General features: G+C 55.6%; 1 protein-coding gene across 1 annotated transcript in view; it reads right to left on the bottom strand.

The window, feature by feature from the left end:
* Positions 1–14,274, bottom strand: part of ALX4 (ALX homeobox 4) — a 41,585-nt gene extending 27,311 nt beyond the window's left edge. Inside the window, exon 1 of the mRNA XM_082342934.1 lies at positions 13,383–14,274. Coding sequence (XP_082199060.1) covers positions 13,383–13,833 — 451 coding nt within the window. The 5' untranslated portion in view covers positions 13,834–14,274. The remainder of the gene's footprint in view (positions 1–13,382) is intronic.
* Between the last annotated feature and the right edge of the window lie 4,056 nt (positions 14,275–18,330).

Raw genomic sequence — 18,330 nt, 5'->3', positions numbered from 1 at the left:
CTGAGCAAACAAGGAGGCTGGTCCACGAGCAGTCAGTAATCGTGAGTTTAGGGAAGGGGAGCCTAAACTCCCCAGCAGCCTGGGGAGATGTGGCCTGAAGGGTCTGAGGGGCCTTCTCCTGTCCTTGATCCCTCCTGACCCCAGGCTAGGCAGACAGCCAGCCTACACCCCTTTCATCACTCATCCGTATTTTATAACGTTTTGTCAAGCACACAGTGTGGACTCAGTAATAATTTGCTCATTTTCCAATTTTATGCTTTCAAGTCAACCATAACCCTTTGTCAAAGTTTCCAGCTTCACCTACTCAGAGTTCCAGCAAAATCCTATCAAAAATAACAGCTAATATTTATTGAGCACTTACTCTGTTCCAGGAACTGTTTTAAGCTCTCTACCTATATCATCTTATTTAATCCTCACAATATTATTCATATACCCACTCTACAGATAAGGAAATTGAGGCAAAGAGGTCAACTAATTTGCCCAAGGTCACTCAGCTAGACAGGCTGAAATCTGTTCCCAGGTCCTGGCTACACTGGCCTCACCGAATCCAAGGCATCTGAAGCTTCAGGCAGCCAGTGCAGCTGAATTGTAGGATGAACACAGTTTCTACAGGAGTCCAAGAACATTAGACACTGTGCCTGTTACTTGCCTTTGGGCACCTGGCTTGGAGTCTCAGCCTCTGTTTATTCAACTGGGTTGGGGGATTCTAAGGCAGGAAGCACTGGTCTCACAAGAGCCCCCTTTGGGGCTCCCACTGCTCCACTGGCAGTGATAGTGGGGGACAGAGCCCCCTTCCCCTTTGGTTACCTACCAGGGCTGTAGAATACTATCTAGTCCCTGGCTGAGCCACTCACTGGACAGCACTTGGGATGGAGGGTGGAGGACAGGGTGCAGCAAATGCCTCTTATGAGAATCAAATAGAAAATCTTCAAGATAGTCACAGGGCCAACAGTGCAGAGCCAGGGGGGGTGCACAGGGGGCTTCCCTCCTCGAGCTCCTCCCAGTTCCATGGGGAAAGGGCTCTGGGATCATCTTACCAAAAGGAGTAGTCTCAGATTTGGTCCTCTCAGGAGGCGGTGTATGGACCCTAAGAGCACAGGAGAATTTCCCCCAAGGCCATGTCCTCACAGGAGGGTCAACTGAAGGACATGGGGGCTCCCAAACAGCAAGGGGCCTACTCAGAGGCCAAGGTCATGGCTCTGGCACCCTCACCACTAGCTCTGTCCTCCACCCCTTCTCACCAGCTCTGGTTCCTGGAAAACAAATGTGTCCCAGAGCTGAATCTCATTGGCTGGTCAGTCTCTGGCCTGGAGGCGAGGGACTGAACAGGATGACTTAATGAGGTTCCCCATATTCTGGAACTCTGGATCTTCATCTCAGAAGGCCATGCTGGGGACAGACCAATTGTACAGAATAGAAAGCCTAGAAGTAAACTCTCAAACATATGGCCAATTGATTTTCTACAAAGCTGCCAAGACCATTCAATGGGGAAAGGACAGTCTTTTCAACAAATGATACGAGGAAAACTGGATATCCACATGCAAAAAAATAAAGTTTGACCCTTATCTTACACCATTTACAAAAATTAACTTAACATGGATCAAAGACCTAAACTTAAGAGCTAAAACTATAAAGCTCTTAGAAGAAAACATAAGGGAAATTCTTCCTGGCATTGGAGTTAACGATGATTTCTTGGATATGACAATGAAAGCACAGGCAACAAAAGAAAAAATTGATAAATTGGATTTCATCAAAATTAGAAACTTTTGTGCATCAAAAGGACACCACCTAGAAAGTGAAAAGACAAGAATGGAGAAAATATTTGCAAATCACATATCTGATAAAAGATTACTATCCAGAATATACATAGAACTCCTACAACGAAAGCCAAACAACTCAATTAAAAAATGGGCATATGAATAGACATTTCTCCAAAGAAGAAAGACAAATGGCCAATAAGATATACAAATGGCCAAACACAAAAGGACAAATATTGTATAATTCAATTTCTATGAGGTGCCTGGAGTAGGAAAATTCAGAGACAGAAAGTAGAACAGAGGTTTCCAGGGGCTGGGAAGAGAGAGAGATGGGGAGTTATTGTTTAATGGGCCCGTCTGGGATGATGAAAAGGTTCTGGGAATAGTGGTGATGGTTACACAACACTACTAATGTACTTGATGCCAGTGAATCATTCGTTTAAAATCCTTGAAGTGGTAAATTTTATGTTATGTATATTTTACCACAAAAAAAATTATCCTTAATTAAAATAAAGATTTGAATTTTAAAAGAGGCCACACTAAGCTTGGGCTCTCAGCCTCTCACTGTACTGCTCAGAGGCCTCTAGGGGCTTCCCTGAAGTCTGAACACCTCACCAGAAAGTGAATGGCCCTCTCGGCTTTGCCCCTGTCATTCCTCAGGCCGATTCTCGCCTGTGTCCATCATGTCCCCTGCAAGGCACACACTTGCTCTTTCCCAAACACTCCATGTACTTTCCTGACCCAAGTGCTATCTGCTGAGTCTAGAGTGCTGTTTCCAGCTCGTTCAGTTGGTGAGCTCCTATTCAACCTCCAAGGCCCATCTCAAATGCCCGTAATCACTAAGTTTCAGTCCATTTGCACTTTTCCTGAGGACTCCCATGTCTTCACATCCCCATGGGCAGGAATCAACTCACTCACTGCCAAGTGCTCCACACCTGATGACACAGGGGCACAACCCGGCAGGAATTGTTGGATGGGAGGGGGAGCCTTTGGCAGGGCACCTCTCACAGCTTTGTTTATGCCCAATTCCCTCTCTAAAGAGGCAGGAGGAAGCGCTTCCATCAGAGTCTCCTCCACGTCTCTGATCCGCCTCCCAGAGTGCCTGGCTCACTGCATAGTGGTGGCCACGACATGCTGAGTGCTGGCTCCACCCCAGGCTCAGGTCTAAATGTTTCTTCTCACCTGGGCTGTAAGCTCAGGACAGCATCCTGGCCAGAACACAGTGCTGCATCCCTTGGGGGTGCAGAATCTCAGAATCCTGGGGTGGGACGGGGCTGAGTGGATGGGGTACCCAGGGAGGAACATCTGCAGCCCTGGGGCCGCCCCGCTAGGCAGACGGCAGGAAGAACCAGGGGCCCAGAACTCACTGCAGGGAAGGGGGGAGACCTGAGAGGAGTGCGTGTGGCGGGGGAGGTGGGCATAGGGATGCCTATTTGACTAGAGCTGGCCTGGGGGAAGCAGCAAGACCCTAGCTGTGGCCTTGGAGGTGACAGCGAAGGAGAACAGTTGGGGGGAAAAGGTGCTCCTCTAACTGCCAGAGGCTGAGAGGACTCCAGGCTTGTGCAAAACACGGCGACCCAAGACTTCCCTACTCCCACTCCCCAGAGGGATCCCTGAGGGAAATAAATTATTTTCCACCAGGGTACAAGAGAACTACAAGTTGGGTTCTCACCCAGGCTCAGATTCAAAAGAAGGAGGAAGGAAGAGAAGATAGAAAGATTTTTAGAGTTCCTAGCATGTTCACATCCTGATTCCTTTCCTCTCTCCCTCCTTTCCTCCCTCCCTCCCTCCCTCCCTTCCTTCCCTCCCAAATGTTCATTGAGCACCTGCCATGTATAGCAAGCCCTGCTCCAGGCTCTGGGAAATGTTTGAAACAAAACAGACAAAAGCCTTACCGCAGTCTCTCATCCTCCCCAGGAGGAAGGTATTTCCCCATTGTTTGCTCCCACACATGGTCCTCAGCTCAACCCTGCCCTGACCAGAGGTTCTGGCACGTTCCTGGGGCCTCCGGGAACTCAAGGAGTAATCCCTCAAAACAGTTGTGAGGTCCCGACGCAGTGCCTGGCCCCGTGTTCTCACCGCAGCGCAGCAGGACACTTGAACAGGGAAGAAGCTGGGCCCAAGGTCAAAGGTCAGGTCTAGACTCCAACCTGCCAGGCACCAAGCCCATCCTTGACCCCCCATCTGCCACTGCATCCCCAGATGAGAAGATGAGAGAAGCTCTTTGGGGGCCATATTTGTAAAACCCAGTCTTTCAATCCCGTATCATCTGGGATAGGATGAGAGTGACCTCAAATCTAATTAGGATCATCCCACAAAAGGATGCCCTCTGGGTTCTCAGAGCCCTTGGCCGTCAAGTACTTACCTTCTTGCCTCCGAGCTGTCCCACCTTGGGCAAGTTACTCGTCTTCTATGAGTCTGCTTTCATCCTTGAAATAGGGATGATAAGAGGATCTCTCTCTCTCGGGGCTGAGATGGGGATTCAGTGAAATCACACCCAGGAGGCGCACTGGCACAGGCAGGCGTGCTCAGGAAACATGAGCTGTCACACGGGGTCCTCAGCGGCAGAGGCCTTACCTTGCCAGCTCTAACCTCCTTTTGCCTCACACCCCATCAGCCTCACTTCCTCGCCGTCCCTGTCCTGAGGCAGGGAGTCAGGCAAGACCGCCAGACTCTTCCCCTTTGGCAGGCTGGACCAAGGAACTTCTTGGTACAACGAGGCCTGGAAGAGCGCAGAACCCCAGGGCCTCAGAAATCAGCTAGTCCCAGGCAGGGGGTTTCAGATGGGAGAGCGAGGCCCTGAAAGGAGATCTGTGCATAGAGCCGTGGGCATCCTTGTCTTCTCTGCCCTTCGATGAGCTCCCTCCTTGAAGGGGGGCCGTGGAGCCGTCCCAGCTCAGTGCTGGGGTGTGAGCCAGACGTCAACCCACGTGGCTGAGCGGTGGGGCTGCAGACAAGGCCAGGGAGACCCCTGGATATCAGGGAGGCCCACAAATCCAGGAGGCACCAAAGTTCTGAAACCTGATCGGAACTCTGCCCTCGCCCCCCAACCCCATTCAAAATACCTTAGTACCCGCAAGATGACTAAGGGGGTGGGGCCCTTAGTCCTCCCAGGTGGAGAAGGTGACCTTGCAGGATATACCTGCAGGCATACTACCTCTCTGCACCCTCACACTCCCTTCCCACACAGGCAGGACAGGCCCAAACAAATCCCCTTTTGCAGATGAAGAAACTGAGTGGAACCGGAGATAAGGGGACTGTTCCAAAGGCACAGGGCCATTTCCAGGGGAAAGCCAATACTTGAACCCAGATCTCTTGACCTACAGAGAAGGCATGGAGGGAGAAAAGGAGAAAAGAGAGAAGTTGCCAGCTTTTCAGCTACCAGAGGAGATCCAGCTGGTCTGTGGCAACTCCCAACTTCCCTCAACCTCTCTGAGCCCTCACCTTCCTGGGCGAGGTTCCGCCCACCAGGGGGAGTGAGGTGAGCCAAGCTGCCCCTCTCTGCCCAGCCTGAATCTGGGCGTCCCCCTTCCAGCACCGCCCCCGTGAACTGCAAACAGCCAAGTCACTAGTCTGTCTTCTGAAGGCAGGACTTCTGGACCTGAAGGCAGGGGCTGCGTCCAGGGCTTCACAGAATCCCCCAAGAGGCCTGGCACAGGGACAGGCAAAGTTTGGTGAGCAACTGGAATTAGGCATTTCAGTCCCTTCCCTGTGAAAGAGGGCATTTGGGACCGGGTGGGGCACCCATCCTGACACCATGACCCATCACATTGGAGGGCTGAGTACCAGGCTTCTAGACCCAACCGATGTCCGCAGCCTGGCAGATGGTCAACCTCAGAGGAGGAAGTCGGTCATGTGGCCTCAGCTAACCCCCTTGGGCTCTCACTGCACGGTTTCCATGCACTTAGGAAAGAAAACCTGGTTTAGGGAGCCCAGCAGGGAGCAGGAGTCCTTGCCCCATTGGGTCACATTCGGGATGAGTTCCTGCAATCCCACCGGGTGCTCTTCTGTTGCCCCGGCAACCCCAGGAGCTCATGGTGGAGCCCACCTTATTTCTGGAGGAGGAGACTGCAAACATCTACCCTGTTTGATGCACAGACTGTGCGGCTTACTGGTTGGGTTACAGCGAAGGGAGACAGTGGGCGGGGTCAGGGGGGCAGATACTCCCCAACTCCTTCTTCCCCTGCCCCCAGCTGGCCACAGGGGGACTCTGCCTGCCACTCGGTGAGTCAGCCTCCCTGAGAAGCCGCGACCAGCGACGGAGAAGGCCACAGGCCATGACACACAGGCTCTTCGTCACCGCCTCCTGGCCCGCGACTTTGGTGGCAGAGCCTACAACACGCGCGGTCCCCGCGGGCTGGGCAGGCGTAGGGGGGGCGGGGTGTCCGGGATCGTGCACAGGTGCTCACCCTCGCCCGCACACAGCTCACCTACACTGGCTGCACCCTCGGAAACTCTGGGGAACGTATGCCTTCCACATAGGAGCACACACAAATTAGTATGCACGGTCCCCTGAATCACCCTGGGAGAGCAGGACCGGGACCCGATGAGTATGGGCGGGGCACACCGCTCCGCGTTCACGATGGACATGCGTTCACACAAATCCCCAGGCCTCCACCCACACCAGCCAAGGTACTGGGATATGCTCACAGGGGCACTTAACCACACTCCGGCAACACTCTAAATGAGACACCAATTCTTCATTCATCCTTCCAGCCAGTACACATTTCCTATGCCCAAATGTATACACCTGGAAGGACAGAAGGTATAGGATAGCAGGGAGCTGCTCGCTGGGTGTGTTCTAGGAGAAGGTCTGGCACATGGTAGGTGATCAGTAAATGCCAAGATAGGGAAGATGGGTGCAGACAGGGGACAGGAGTGGTGGAGGGGCCAGGAACCCCTGAGCCCCCGACTTGAGCCTGGTCACTCGTGAGCAAAAAGACACCCCGTCCCTCTCCCCTCTCCATAGTGAAGCCCCAGCCTGGAATCTAGAACCTGCATTCAACTTCCGCTGCTCTAGGACCGCCTGCCCACTTGTCCTGGGACTGCTGCCTACTTGGTGCCTGTGCCCCTTAGCACACCCCAGGAAACCCTCAGGACACGTTTCCACTTCTAGGAAAGCCTTTCCCGGCACACTCTACCCCGATCTCTCCTGGACAAAAAAAAAAAAAAAAAAAAAAAAGTATGTAAGGGTGAGGAGGGCAGGGAAAGAGGGTGAGGGGGGTCCAAACTGGTACCAGCACAGTAACCCCTAGAGGGCCTTTGGAAATCGTCCAGACTCCTGCATTTCACAGAACTAAAATTCGGACCGGAAAGGGAAAGGGGAGGGATTTTCCCAAGGCCATGCAGGGAGTAGAGAACACCGTGGTGGAGACCCGCCGCCATCTCAACCCAGAATGTGCGCCCTGCCTCGCACGGGTGCCAAGCTGGACCTTCGCGCCCGGCCCAAACCTTCCACAGCCTCTCAATCTTCTCCGCCACGGCCCTTGGAGAGCTCGGAGAACCTGCTGCTCTGCCGCGACCTGGGTCCCCGGCGGTCCATCTGCGAGGCGCTTGGGGCTGACGCCCAGGCTTCGGGACCCCCAGTTTGGAAGGAGAATCCGCTCTGAGACAATCTGCTTTAAGAATCCGATGAAACGCGCGCCGGCTCCCTCTCTTTCTCCAAAGCGCAGTGTCGCCCACACCCAGCAGCCCCGACCCTGCGGTCCCCAGTACACGCAGCGTGGTCCTCGGGAAAGACAGGTACTTGGCAGGCAGTGGCACCTCTTTCAGCGCCCCATCTACCCGCCGGTACCTCCCAGTAATCCTCCTGTCCTCACGCGCAGTGAGCCTTCTAGCTGCCCGGAACTGCCCGCTGCTCAGCATCGCCACCCCGTTCCCCAGCCCTTGGATGCTCTGAGCGTCCTCTTTGCGTGTCTCTTTTCCTCTCCACTGAGCCTCAACTCCCCTTCCACCGCTCCCTCTCTTCCTTGGTGCTGCTGGTCTGGGGTGGGATGGGGTAGAGAAGAGGGTCTTTGCTAAGGTGGCAGAATGCACTGGGGATGGGCGGTGCACAGGTCTGGTGCGTTTGGAGCTCCCGCGACACACTGGAGGCTCCTGTCGCACCACTGAGTCCAGCCTTTGTAGGGAGACCAGCTTCCAGGCAGCATGGCATTAGCTGCCCCGGGCTACCCCGCACCCCTGTACTGGGTGAAGAAGGAGCATCTTGAATGGAGTTGGGGATGTTGCCGCCCATCTGCACATGTGTAGGCTAGAGAAGATGGCACGGGGCTGCACCTCTGGATGGAAGGTCCCTGGGGGCCACCAGTAACTCTGATCTCTGAGAAGCACCAGCCTACAGCTGGGAGGCCTTGGTGGTCACACAGAAGCGCCTCCTCTTTCTCCAGAAAAGCCCTGTTTTGAAAAAAGGGCCTCTTCTCACTGTCTAGTCTGAACAGAAGGCTGGCCTGTGGCACCCACAGCTCCGGAGCATAGGGCGAGGGTGGGGCGGTGCCTTTCACTCTAAACTTGCTGGCTGATAATCAGCCCATAGCTGAGTCCTCCCTGTCTTGGTTTTCGAATCTGATGACCTGCCTTGTCACCTCAACAATGCCTGGCGAGCCCCGTAGCTGCGGGAGCACGTGGCCAGGTGGCACCTGGCAGGCGGGGTCCCGATGCGGAGTCACGATCTCACCACCTCACCCAAAACAGTGCCTGTGCCTAGGTCCTTCGGTTTCCTGGGGGCGGGGGGAGCTGAGGACGCTGAGGTTGCGGCTGCTGAGAGTTCCCTCAGCCAAGCATTCTCTCGCATCCGGCCCCCAACTCCCCTCTCCTTGCAGTGAAAGGCACACCCACTCCAGCGCGGCCTCCCCATTCTCCATCCCAGGCCCTCGGAGCCTCGCGGGCTCGCGACAGTTTTCACATTCTGTTTCTGCCTGCTGCTCCGGGCACCCTGGTCCAGGGGTCGGCGGAGAAGCCCGAACCCCACACAAACGCCGGGACTCCAACCTCCTTTCATACCCCGTACATGCAAAGGCCCTTATACTTCCATTTCATATTTCAGTTTGCCACCAAAACAAAGCCGAGGGCAGACTTGCGGGAAGAGAGAAAGGGGCTGAGGCCAAGGTGAAAAGGTATGCCCACGGAAAAGAGCGCCCAGCTGCTTTCTGAAACGAAGGTTCTTGGGGACTACGGCAAAAATTTATGTATGGTACTTTTAACTTGTTTTCCTGCTGTGGCCCCTCTTTGCAGCGGGCAAAACTCGGGGCATCGGCGACTTCATGAGAGCCTTGCGCGGCAAGGTTCCCGGCGCAGCCCGTAGTTCCCCCGAAGAGTAGGGACCGCGCAAATCCGGGCGTACAAGGTCAACCTACTCAAGAAACGCCGCTATCGAGAACAAGGGGCGCGGGGGAAGGGGTGGGGGGTGGGGTGGGGGGCGGGGGGTGGAGGGCAGGCTCTCTGGCTTCCCTGAAGTCTCTTCTGAAATTTCCTTACAATAACTTAAAAAAAAATCCCCCCACCCAAAGGTTTCGTTTACAGATACAATACGTAAATGGTCAGTGTCTTGATCCAAGTGGTCGTTACACAGCGAACAAGTACATAACAATTCTTCAAACTTTCCACTTAACTGTATATAAATTATAATAAAGAAAACTTTGTGCGCATCGACTGATTTAAAATAATACTAGACCTTTAATCCAGGCCTTCTGTTTTTCTATTTAAGATTGTATGTGTTTAGGCTGAACTGTTAGAGCAGACTGGCGGCTATAGAAATGAACAAAGTAAAAAATTAAAAGCATCTTTCTTCCTCTCCTCCCCCACCTCCAAAATTGACCGGGGGTCGACGTCACAGCTCCCAGGCTTGAGTTTTCCCTCCATCATCCCACAATCACCCACGGGCTCTTACGGCTAATGTGCAAGCCTCGGTTTCTCGCTGTCTTTTTTTTGGGGGGGGGGGGTCTCTCTTACACAAAACACACCCCGGTTCTTTGAGTAAATTCAAATATGACCCGGGAGGAGTTTACACATTTTGTGGTGTGTGGATTGTGTTGGTGGGAGAAAATAAATATCTCTAGCATTCAAACTCTGCGTCTAATTCGCCAAATCAAGACCAGCCCCTCGGCGGTGCCCCAGGGGTCTCCGGCCCTGCCCTCGCCTCCCAAGACCCCTGCGCTAAGAGCGCTGCCTTCGCGGACGGCTGGATGGGAAGGTAGCAGTCGGCTAGCAACGAAAACCTGCGTGCACCGAATCGAAAGCGAAAGAGAAGGAGGTAGCAGGGCTGTTCTCGGTAGCGTTCCGGGGCGCAAGGCCAAGGCCTGGCGGGCCGCACAAGCGGAGGCTTGGAGAGTCGTCCGCGTTGGGAGCGAGGTGCCGGGGTCCCTACTCCCGCGGCAAGGAGGCTCTTCGCCCGGCTAAGAAACATCGGTCTCCAACCTGGCGTGTCTCCTGGGGCCCATGCAGCCTAGGATGGGCCAGGGGGCAGGGACTTCGGAAGGCCGAAGTGTGAACCCGGAGCCTGACGGGGTCGGGATTGCAACACGCGAGGACACAGTGGGGCTCTTTTGTAAAAACGCGAATGTCTCTGCACCCAGGGGGGACTGTGGAGTCCCATTGTTCGTCGCCCTTTTAGTACTGATGGGGAAACGGAGTCGCAGTTAGGGAACGTCTGCAGCCGGGGAAGGTTTCTCACCTCCTCTTTCCCCATCTCCGAGAAGCCCCGCCACTGGAGACCTGAGGCGGCTGTCCTGCCCCAGGCTCTCTCGCTGTAGCCCCAGCACAGCCCCCAAACCCGCACCTTTCCAAGGAGCGCTTGGACCCAAGGACTGGCTCCCTGGGCTGACGTCCCAAAGGAGACCTCGGACCCTCTCCTCCACTCGGTGCAGTTGCCCAGATGGAGGAACTGGCTTCCTGCCCGGGGGACTAACAGAGCTGGGAAGGAGGTTGCCAGGTCAAAGCTACCTTGGGTGGGAGCCGAGATCGGCCGCAGCAAGCCTAGCACCAAAGCCGTGTCTGCCTCTGCCTTTCCCCAAGCTCCTGGGGACATCCGAGGTTTTTTCCTTAGACCCGTTTCCCCCCCTTTGGAGTACATGCTCTCACGAGTGTGGCAGAGAACCATGTCACAGTATGCTTCAGTTTCCCTGCTTGCTGGCCATGTAGAGAGTCCGCTCCAGAGGCCCTCCTCCCAGCTGCCTCTGTAGAGATCAGAACCTCACCTCTTGGTGCCTCGGTTTCCTCCTCTTGGACCTAATGTGCCTAACTTTTATTCTACAGGAGCCAGAAATCTCCTCTTGGCCAGAGAAACAGCAGCTGCTGAGAGAAGGAAAAGAATAAGCAGAGCTGTTTGTTGTTTGTGGCTTTGCCCTGAGCAGTGCCTCCATCTTGGGCATCAGGGAAGTGGGGTCCTGTTGGTGTTTCTGAGCTGCCTTTTGTCTCAACCTGCAGCTTTTGGCTTTGCCTAGCGCAAGGTCGGGGGCCTGCCCTGTCCTCACAATTGGGTGCTTACAGGTTCCAACGGCACAGAGGCCGACGGTAGAAACGTGGAGCGGGGAGGCTAGACTCTTGCTCTGTGGGGGAACATTTACTACCCCATGAGGCCTTACTGTTATCTCCTCGTGATGTAGATGAGGAAACAGGGCTTTAGAGGGATTTCTTACTCTCAGGTCACAGTGTGGGCTGCTCTAGTGGCTGCTGCCTGTAGAGGATGCATTATGCAGGCTGGCAGTGGGGGCCCAGCAGGGCTCAGAGGCAGTGCCCGGAGGGGTCTAGCTCTTTCCCCTTTCCCTCTGAACCTGAAGACATTTCCAAATGAGAGGTTGAAAGCAGCTCAGGAGCTCTCCTTGCCTAATTAACTCAGCCTCCTCAGAAGCCCCACTGGTGAATTTCTCTAACACATGAAAAACCAGTGCGGTGGGAGAGAAAACATGCGAGTCCCCTGGCTCCGCACAAGGAACCTCCACGGGTCCCTCAGTCTGTGACTTGCTCACACCTAACATTCCCAAAGGACAGGGACCAGGAGGGGCCTGGGTGAGGCCAGGAGGAGGGAGCCTGATCCCCGGGGCTGGCAGGCTGGTGCATGTGGACGGGGCGAGAGCCCCTCTCCACCTGAGTGTGGAAGGAGCACCTGTGTGGAGCTGTGAGTGTCTGTGATCCGAGTGCCTGATCTCATTCCAACAGGAAGGTGGAGAGGAAAGGTGGAGGAGGTGGGGAAAGCCACCGGATCTCTCTAAATCTGCTCAGTCTGTCCTGTGGGTTTGAGAGTGTGTGGCTCTGTGCGAAGCCACATGAGTGTACTTGGTGTGTATGTGAGCGCACTGCTCATGAGAAAGTGGTTGTGTGTGTATGTGTAGAATCCAAGTGTAGTCAAGTGTATGTGTGAACGTTTGTGTGTGTCAACGACCACTTAGTGGACTAGTTCTGAGCCTGTGGGGAGCCAGATCCAGGCTGAGTGTAAGAAAGCGTTTGCCATGGGTTGTTTCCTAAGGTTATTCCAGTCGCCAAGGCCTCCACCATGTCCCACCTCTGTCCCCAGGCCTGGTGTCTCTCCATCGGGCCTGGATCAGTGCAGCCAAAGCCATTGTCCTGTCAGAACCAGCTCATTTCCAGGGCCCTGCCTGAAGGCCAAGGCCCCAGGGGAAGAGTGTGTACCCAGGGCTCCTAGCCCAGGGATTTTTCTCTCCCTTCTCAGTTTCTCTCCCTGCCAGCTTGGGGCTCACCAATGCCGATTCTGTGGGAGAGAAGGCCCAGGCTCCTCAGCTGCTCTGGCCTCAGGCCGCCCTTGAGAGGCTCTCTCCTCCACTACGGTCGCGGCGCTTCGGGGCCCAGGCCTGCGTCCTGAGGCCGCCTTCAAGGGGGCTTGGAGGTCATTTAGGCCTCAGGTTCCCCGTGGGCCCAAATCAGGACCCAGAACCTTCCCTCTTGCCCAGCACTGCGGCGCCTGGAACTCTGTGGCTTTCCCAGCCGGTCGGTCCTAAACCATTGCTCGGAGGCCGTCCGCCTCTGGGGATCGCCGGAGGAGAAACGCTCGGGAACTCTGGTCGGCCCGCCTGCCCGCCGCGAACCACCTCGACTCAGGTCTTCCGCGGCCTCAGGCGTCTCTGGACCCGCACGCGTGTGGCGCCCCCGTTCCACGGCATCCCGGGCGCGCTCCGCCGACTGCGCTCCAGGCTCCCGGCCGGGCTCCGCACCTGCGACGCTCCCACCTGCGGCGCCGCCCGAGGAGCCCCCTAGCCGGCGAGGAGCGCGGCCTCGGCAGCCCCGGAGCCCAGCGCCCGAGCGCTGCGCTGCGCTGCGACTGTTTCCCGCCGCACGCCTTGAGCCGGTGCGAAGCATCCGCTTCAAAGTCGGCCCGGCGGGCAGCGCAAAGCAAGTGGTTTGGGGGAACGGCGAAGAGGGGAGAAAGAGACTCCAGGCTGAGTTTAATAGCCGACGCTCCGCGCCCTCCGCCGAGCGATCTGAAGGGGGCAGGAGGGATCCCCTGGTCTCCTCGGAGCGGTCGATCCCCATTTTCCGACCCGAAGTCACACGCAGCTCGGCCCCGCGCCTCCCCAGCCCTCCAACTCCTGCCTCCCGCAAGCCGAACGGGCTTTGAAGGTGCCGAAGCCCTGGGTCCTGGGGACCCCAGCCCGAGGGATCCGCACGTGCACTCACCGTAGCAGGGAACCTGCAAGGCCGCGTTGTGGCCGCCGCCGCCTTCCTGGAGTTTGAGGGTGCCGTCCGGGGGCGTCTTGCAGGCGCCTCGCTGCAAGTAGAGATGCGGTTGCTGCGCGGGTGGCTGCGGCGGCGGCTGCGGCTGCGGCGGCGGCGGCTGTGGGGCCGGCGACTGGGGCTGGAACTTGTTAAAGGAGCCCCGCGCTCCGGCGCCACTCTCCAGGGGTGCCGCCAGGTCCTGCTGCCCCGCGCCGTAGCGGGCGCGGCTCTTGGCGTCCCCGAATCCCTGCCCTTTGGCGGCAGCCGACAGGAAAGTTGTGCTGAACTTATCACCGCCGGGGTATGCCCTAAAAGGCGACGAGCCCTCCCGGCTCTGCGACACCGGGCTGTAGTAGGCGTCCATGGCAGCAGCCGGCGACTCGCAGTAAGAGACGCAAGTCTCAGCATTCATGCCTGGCTTGGGCGGGCGACGGGCGGGGGCGCGAGCGAGAGCGCGAGGACGCCACCGCGCGCCTTGGCCGGGAGTTTGGAGAGGCAAGGAGGCAGTAGCTGTGCGCTCCGCGCCGGCCTGCTCGCTCTCCCCCCTCCTCCGCTCCACGCCTCTCTCTCTCTCTCTCTCTCCTCTCACCCCCTCCTCTCTCTCCCTTCTCCCTCCCCACAGCTGGCCCAGGGAAAGAACGGAGGACTGTAAAAAGATTCAGATGTTTCGGAAAGTTGACCAGATCTCCCAAACCCTCTTAAGGTTTTGAAGCGGAAAAAGAGAGAGTGAATTTTTTTTTTCTTGACTCTTTTTTTCCCCCTCCTCTGCCTCTTCTCTCTCCCTCCTCTCCTTCCACCACTAACCCCCTTCCCCACCCCACCCCCCTCCGCCTTAAGGAAATGCTACTAGCTCGCTCGCAGCTCGGAGGGGATTCTACCAAGAGCCGCCCAAAGGCCTTTTCGATTCAAGGCGGGGCCAGGGAGGTGTCTGGACTCCCCGGGTTCCCGAGGCTAGGCTGAGAATTGGCGGGTCCAAGCTTTGGCCTAGGGGAGGGGGGTATGCAAAACTTTAGTGACAGATTTTTAAAAATATAAAAAAACAAAACCAAAAAACCTAACAGGTTTCGACATTCGGAGTCTGATGGGCCGCTAGCGTCCGGGTGCAGGCAAGTCGTTTGTACACTTGCGTGAGAATTTGGCGGTGCAGCTGCGGGTCTTCCCACTGGTGCCTTTTCCTCTGTTTCCAACCCCTTTTCCCTATTCTCGGTTCCTCCATGAAATTAACACACACACGCAGCAGTCATCCTGTGCACGACCACTTTCACGTCTCGTTAACTATTTCCCTTTCCTGTAAGGGCACTGGGTAGAGGTGAGGAGGGGCCCGTGTTCACTCAGACACTGGAGAACCCCCAGGCTGGGCCAGTTTCCGAAGCTTTAGAACGCGGCCCCCCCCTCCACCTCTCCCCTCCGGGGAAGGAGCCGCGTGTGCCTCAGGTAGGTCTCCGCCCGGCCGAGGGGATTTTGTGCCTGGCACACCTGAGAATGTGGAGTTGGGAGACCAGCTGGCCGCGCCTCATCATCACGCTGTCACCTGCTCACTGCTCGGGTGGGGGTGAGGCAGTCTCTAATCTCTGGCCTCTCTGTCCCCGACTGTAAACCGAATGGCTTGGATTTGATGGGTTGTGTGCGCCCCAGGGAAAAGAACGTTTACAGCGCGTCGAGTCCTTTCCACATGGCTAATCATCAATTGCACCTCACAACAACCGTGAGTGGTGGAAATCGGGGTCCCCAAATGTTCTGATGAGCAAACCGAGGCTCAGAGAGGTGCGGTCACCTGGCTGAGGTCACACAGCAGGGAAGTAGCAGCGCCTGCCTTGAAACCCAGGCTGAGGTTAGTCCCTCCGCGGATCTGGGATGGTGTTGCTGACAGCGAAAACGCACAGAACAGAGGAAACGGATCTCTGACTGCGGAATGACTCAGTTTGAAGGAGACCAGTAAGAGCAGCCCTCGATAAACTGCAGGGAGAAATCCGTGGATAGAGGACGTATCTCAAGGGAGGCTGGGAGTGGGGTGAAAGGTGAAGGGGCAGAGTAAAATGAGAGAGGGCCTGAGCGCCCTGAACCCAGGAATGTGGGTCAGAAGTCAATCTTCTGCACCTAAAAGGTCTCCCTAAGAAAAAATATCTGGGGGGGGGTGGTCGTGCTTCTATCCCCAACCTCATCCTAGCTAATCCTCACCCCCACCCCTCTCCCTTGGTATCTCTGCTCCTTGCTCTGCCGCCGACTGCGCGATCCCACATCTGGTTTCCATCGCGGCTTACCTTGAAGTGCTCGTTAATAAAGATATTCTGCAAACCGCGGCCAGGGGTGCGCAGGCCCGAACCCTTCCCCCGCCGCCCATGGGGACCCGCGCCTCTCTGGCTCACAGACCTAAGCCAAATGAGGATCTTATAGATACTGAGTGCCTGTTGTGCCAGAAGCCATCCACAGGTCATTCCCTTGGGCCACCCCAATAATCTGGTGACACTGGCCTCATCATACCCATTTTCCAGATGGGTAGATTGAAACTCAAAGAAACGAACTAATTTTCCAACCTCGGATAGCAAACAGTGAGTGAGCCTGCCATCATCCCAAATGCTACTGTTCAGCCCAAGTTTGTTTTAGTTCTTAGACTCTGCCAAGTTCTGGAATCCCCCAATCTCATCCCTGCGCTTTTGTCTTGCCAATAACTTGGTGTTCAGCGCAGAGTCTCTTCCTCCAGAAAGACTTCCCGTCTCTCCCAGTTGGGGCTGCATCTCCATCCTGGACTTCATGGTTGTCTGGTGGCCCGCTCGGTGTTCATCTCCACCTCAGTAGTCCGAGGTTTCGAGGGGGAAGCCTCTGCCCCGCCTGGCACCCCACAAATATTTATGGAATAAAATAGTAAAGCCTGGGTTCCTTCCACTGCTCAGTGAGGCAGTTCCCAGCATCTTTGGTTTCCTCTAGCCAAGGACAACCGGTTGCTCTCCCTCCCCCTCTTCATGAATCAAGAGACAAAATTAAGAGCCTGCTGGCCTCTCCCGGGCTGCACAAGAACAGTGAGTTCTCTCAGAGTAGGGGCCAGGCCTGCCTTGTTCACCGCAGGGCTTGGCACATCCTAGGCACTCATAAAATGTGCATTGAACGAATGAATGAAAATGCCACGTGGTCCAGTCCGGGGTCTTAGAGGCGCATTTTTGCTAAGCTGTTCCAAGCTAGCAGGCTACTCTGGTCCCCTGCACCCTGAAGCTGTCTGCTAGCACCCAGAGGGTGTCTGCAATCCTTCTACTTCTCCCCACATCCTCCCATTCCAGGCTTAGACACAAGGAGGAAACTAAGAGAAGCAAAATACATGGGGCGGGGGGACAACACCAAGACAGGTACAATGGCAATTACAATATTCTCCAGTAACTTCTGAGCTGCTCCGTGTTCTCAATGCAAAAAGACAAAAACAAAAAACAAAAAACAACCCTGCCATGTTCCAGAAAGCTTTCTTTGAGTGCTGCCTCTTGCCATCTACCCACCCCATGCTTTTATGACCTGTTTAATTATGACCTCATTATTTAACCTTTACCTGGCCACCCCAGGGGGAATTTCAAAACCCGAGCCCTCGGGCGCAGACTTTGGTGTCCGCAGCCCAGCCGGAATCCCTCCTGGTGCACTGAGGTCCTGGCCCTTTGAACCAGCAGGGGGGCCTTCTACCTTCCTATGTGGTACCTTAGAGATGAACTCAGAAAGAGTGAGCGTGTGCCTGCGAGTGAGGAAGTGCATGTGGGTTTGCCTGTGACTGCGTGGGAACATTCTGGGTGTGTTGTTTTCCTCACAAAAATCACTCCGGATCCCCCTCCTAAGTCCCTTCAAACATGTCTTTCCCCAGAGACGCTAAGTGTAGCTGGTTATTTCTCTGTGTGTTCAATCATTTGCTGATCCATCGGCCCATCCATCCCTCCATCCATCCATCCCTCTGCCATAACTGAAAGCTGACCCACTCTCACCCAGTTCCCCTGCGAGGGTGCAGGGCACCCTTCTAGCCAGAAGTGACGTGGACGCCCCTCAAGCCCAGTTCTGGCCCCTGCCTTTGCTCTCCCAGTGCGTTATTTCTCTCTCAGCTAAGGTTCTCCCTGGCTCGCTGTTTGTCCCTCCACCATTGAAGCGCCTGGCAGTATCTCTACACTTCCGGTCACTTCACCGTACCAGAACAGTTGGGGATGGCAGGCCCCTCTGCTTCAAGTCCTGCATCCCTACCCCCTGGCACACACACCCCTGGCTGCCCCTTCTCTCTTGCTTTCGCATTGTCCTGCTTAACCCTCCTGGAAGCAGATTCCCCTTTCTGTGGGCTCTGCACACAGCCTGGGAAGGGGAAGGGTGACAGAAAGTCTTTCTTTGCCAAGGCCAAATGCCCAGTATCACCTCCTCTGGGAGGCCTTCCTTCACCCACTAGCTACTGCTCTGTCACATCTGCCTGGTTATTTCCTCCATAGCGTCTATTCTGACCTGACATTTTCTCCCACATTTGTTGACTTACTGGTTTTATTGTCTGTCTTCCTACGGGAATGCGAGTCCGTGGCTACTCTCTCCCCAGTAGGAAATACAGTGCTCAGCACATAGCACTACTCGGTAAATATCTACTGAGCTAATGACTAAATGAGTGAATGAACCAATAAGTTGAATGAACGAATGGCTATTGGAGGAGCATTGCCCTAGGCTTGCAGAGTAACTGCTCAGTCCCTGTGGCTCAGGGCTGGAGCTCTTGAGGCCAGGGGTGTAGGACTGTGTTGGTTAGAAGGTCCCTGATGGAGAAGGGAGAGCCACAACAGACGCTCCTTTATTTCAAAGGGAAGGACTGATTCGGAACCACCCACTTTGGTCTGAGCTCCCTCCAGCCCATCCCCCACTGCACTTTCTCCATCTTGTACAAACAGTGGAGCTGCGGAGGGAGAACAGACCCCCT

Source organism: Balaenoptera borealis, assembly GCF_965194805.1.
Source record: "Balaenoptera borealis genome assembly, chromosome: 11".
Classification (NCBI taxonomy): Eukaryota; Metazoa; Chordata; class Mammalia; order Artiodactyla; family Balaenopteridae; genus Balaenoptera; species Balaenoptera borealis.
Note: the sequence above shows the minus strand (reverse complement) of the source record. Positions and strands in the feature narration are given on the sequence as shown.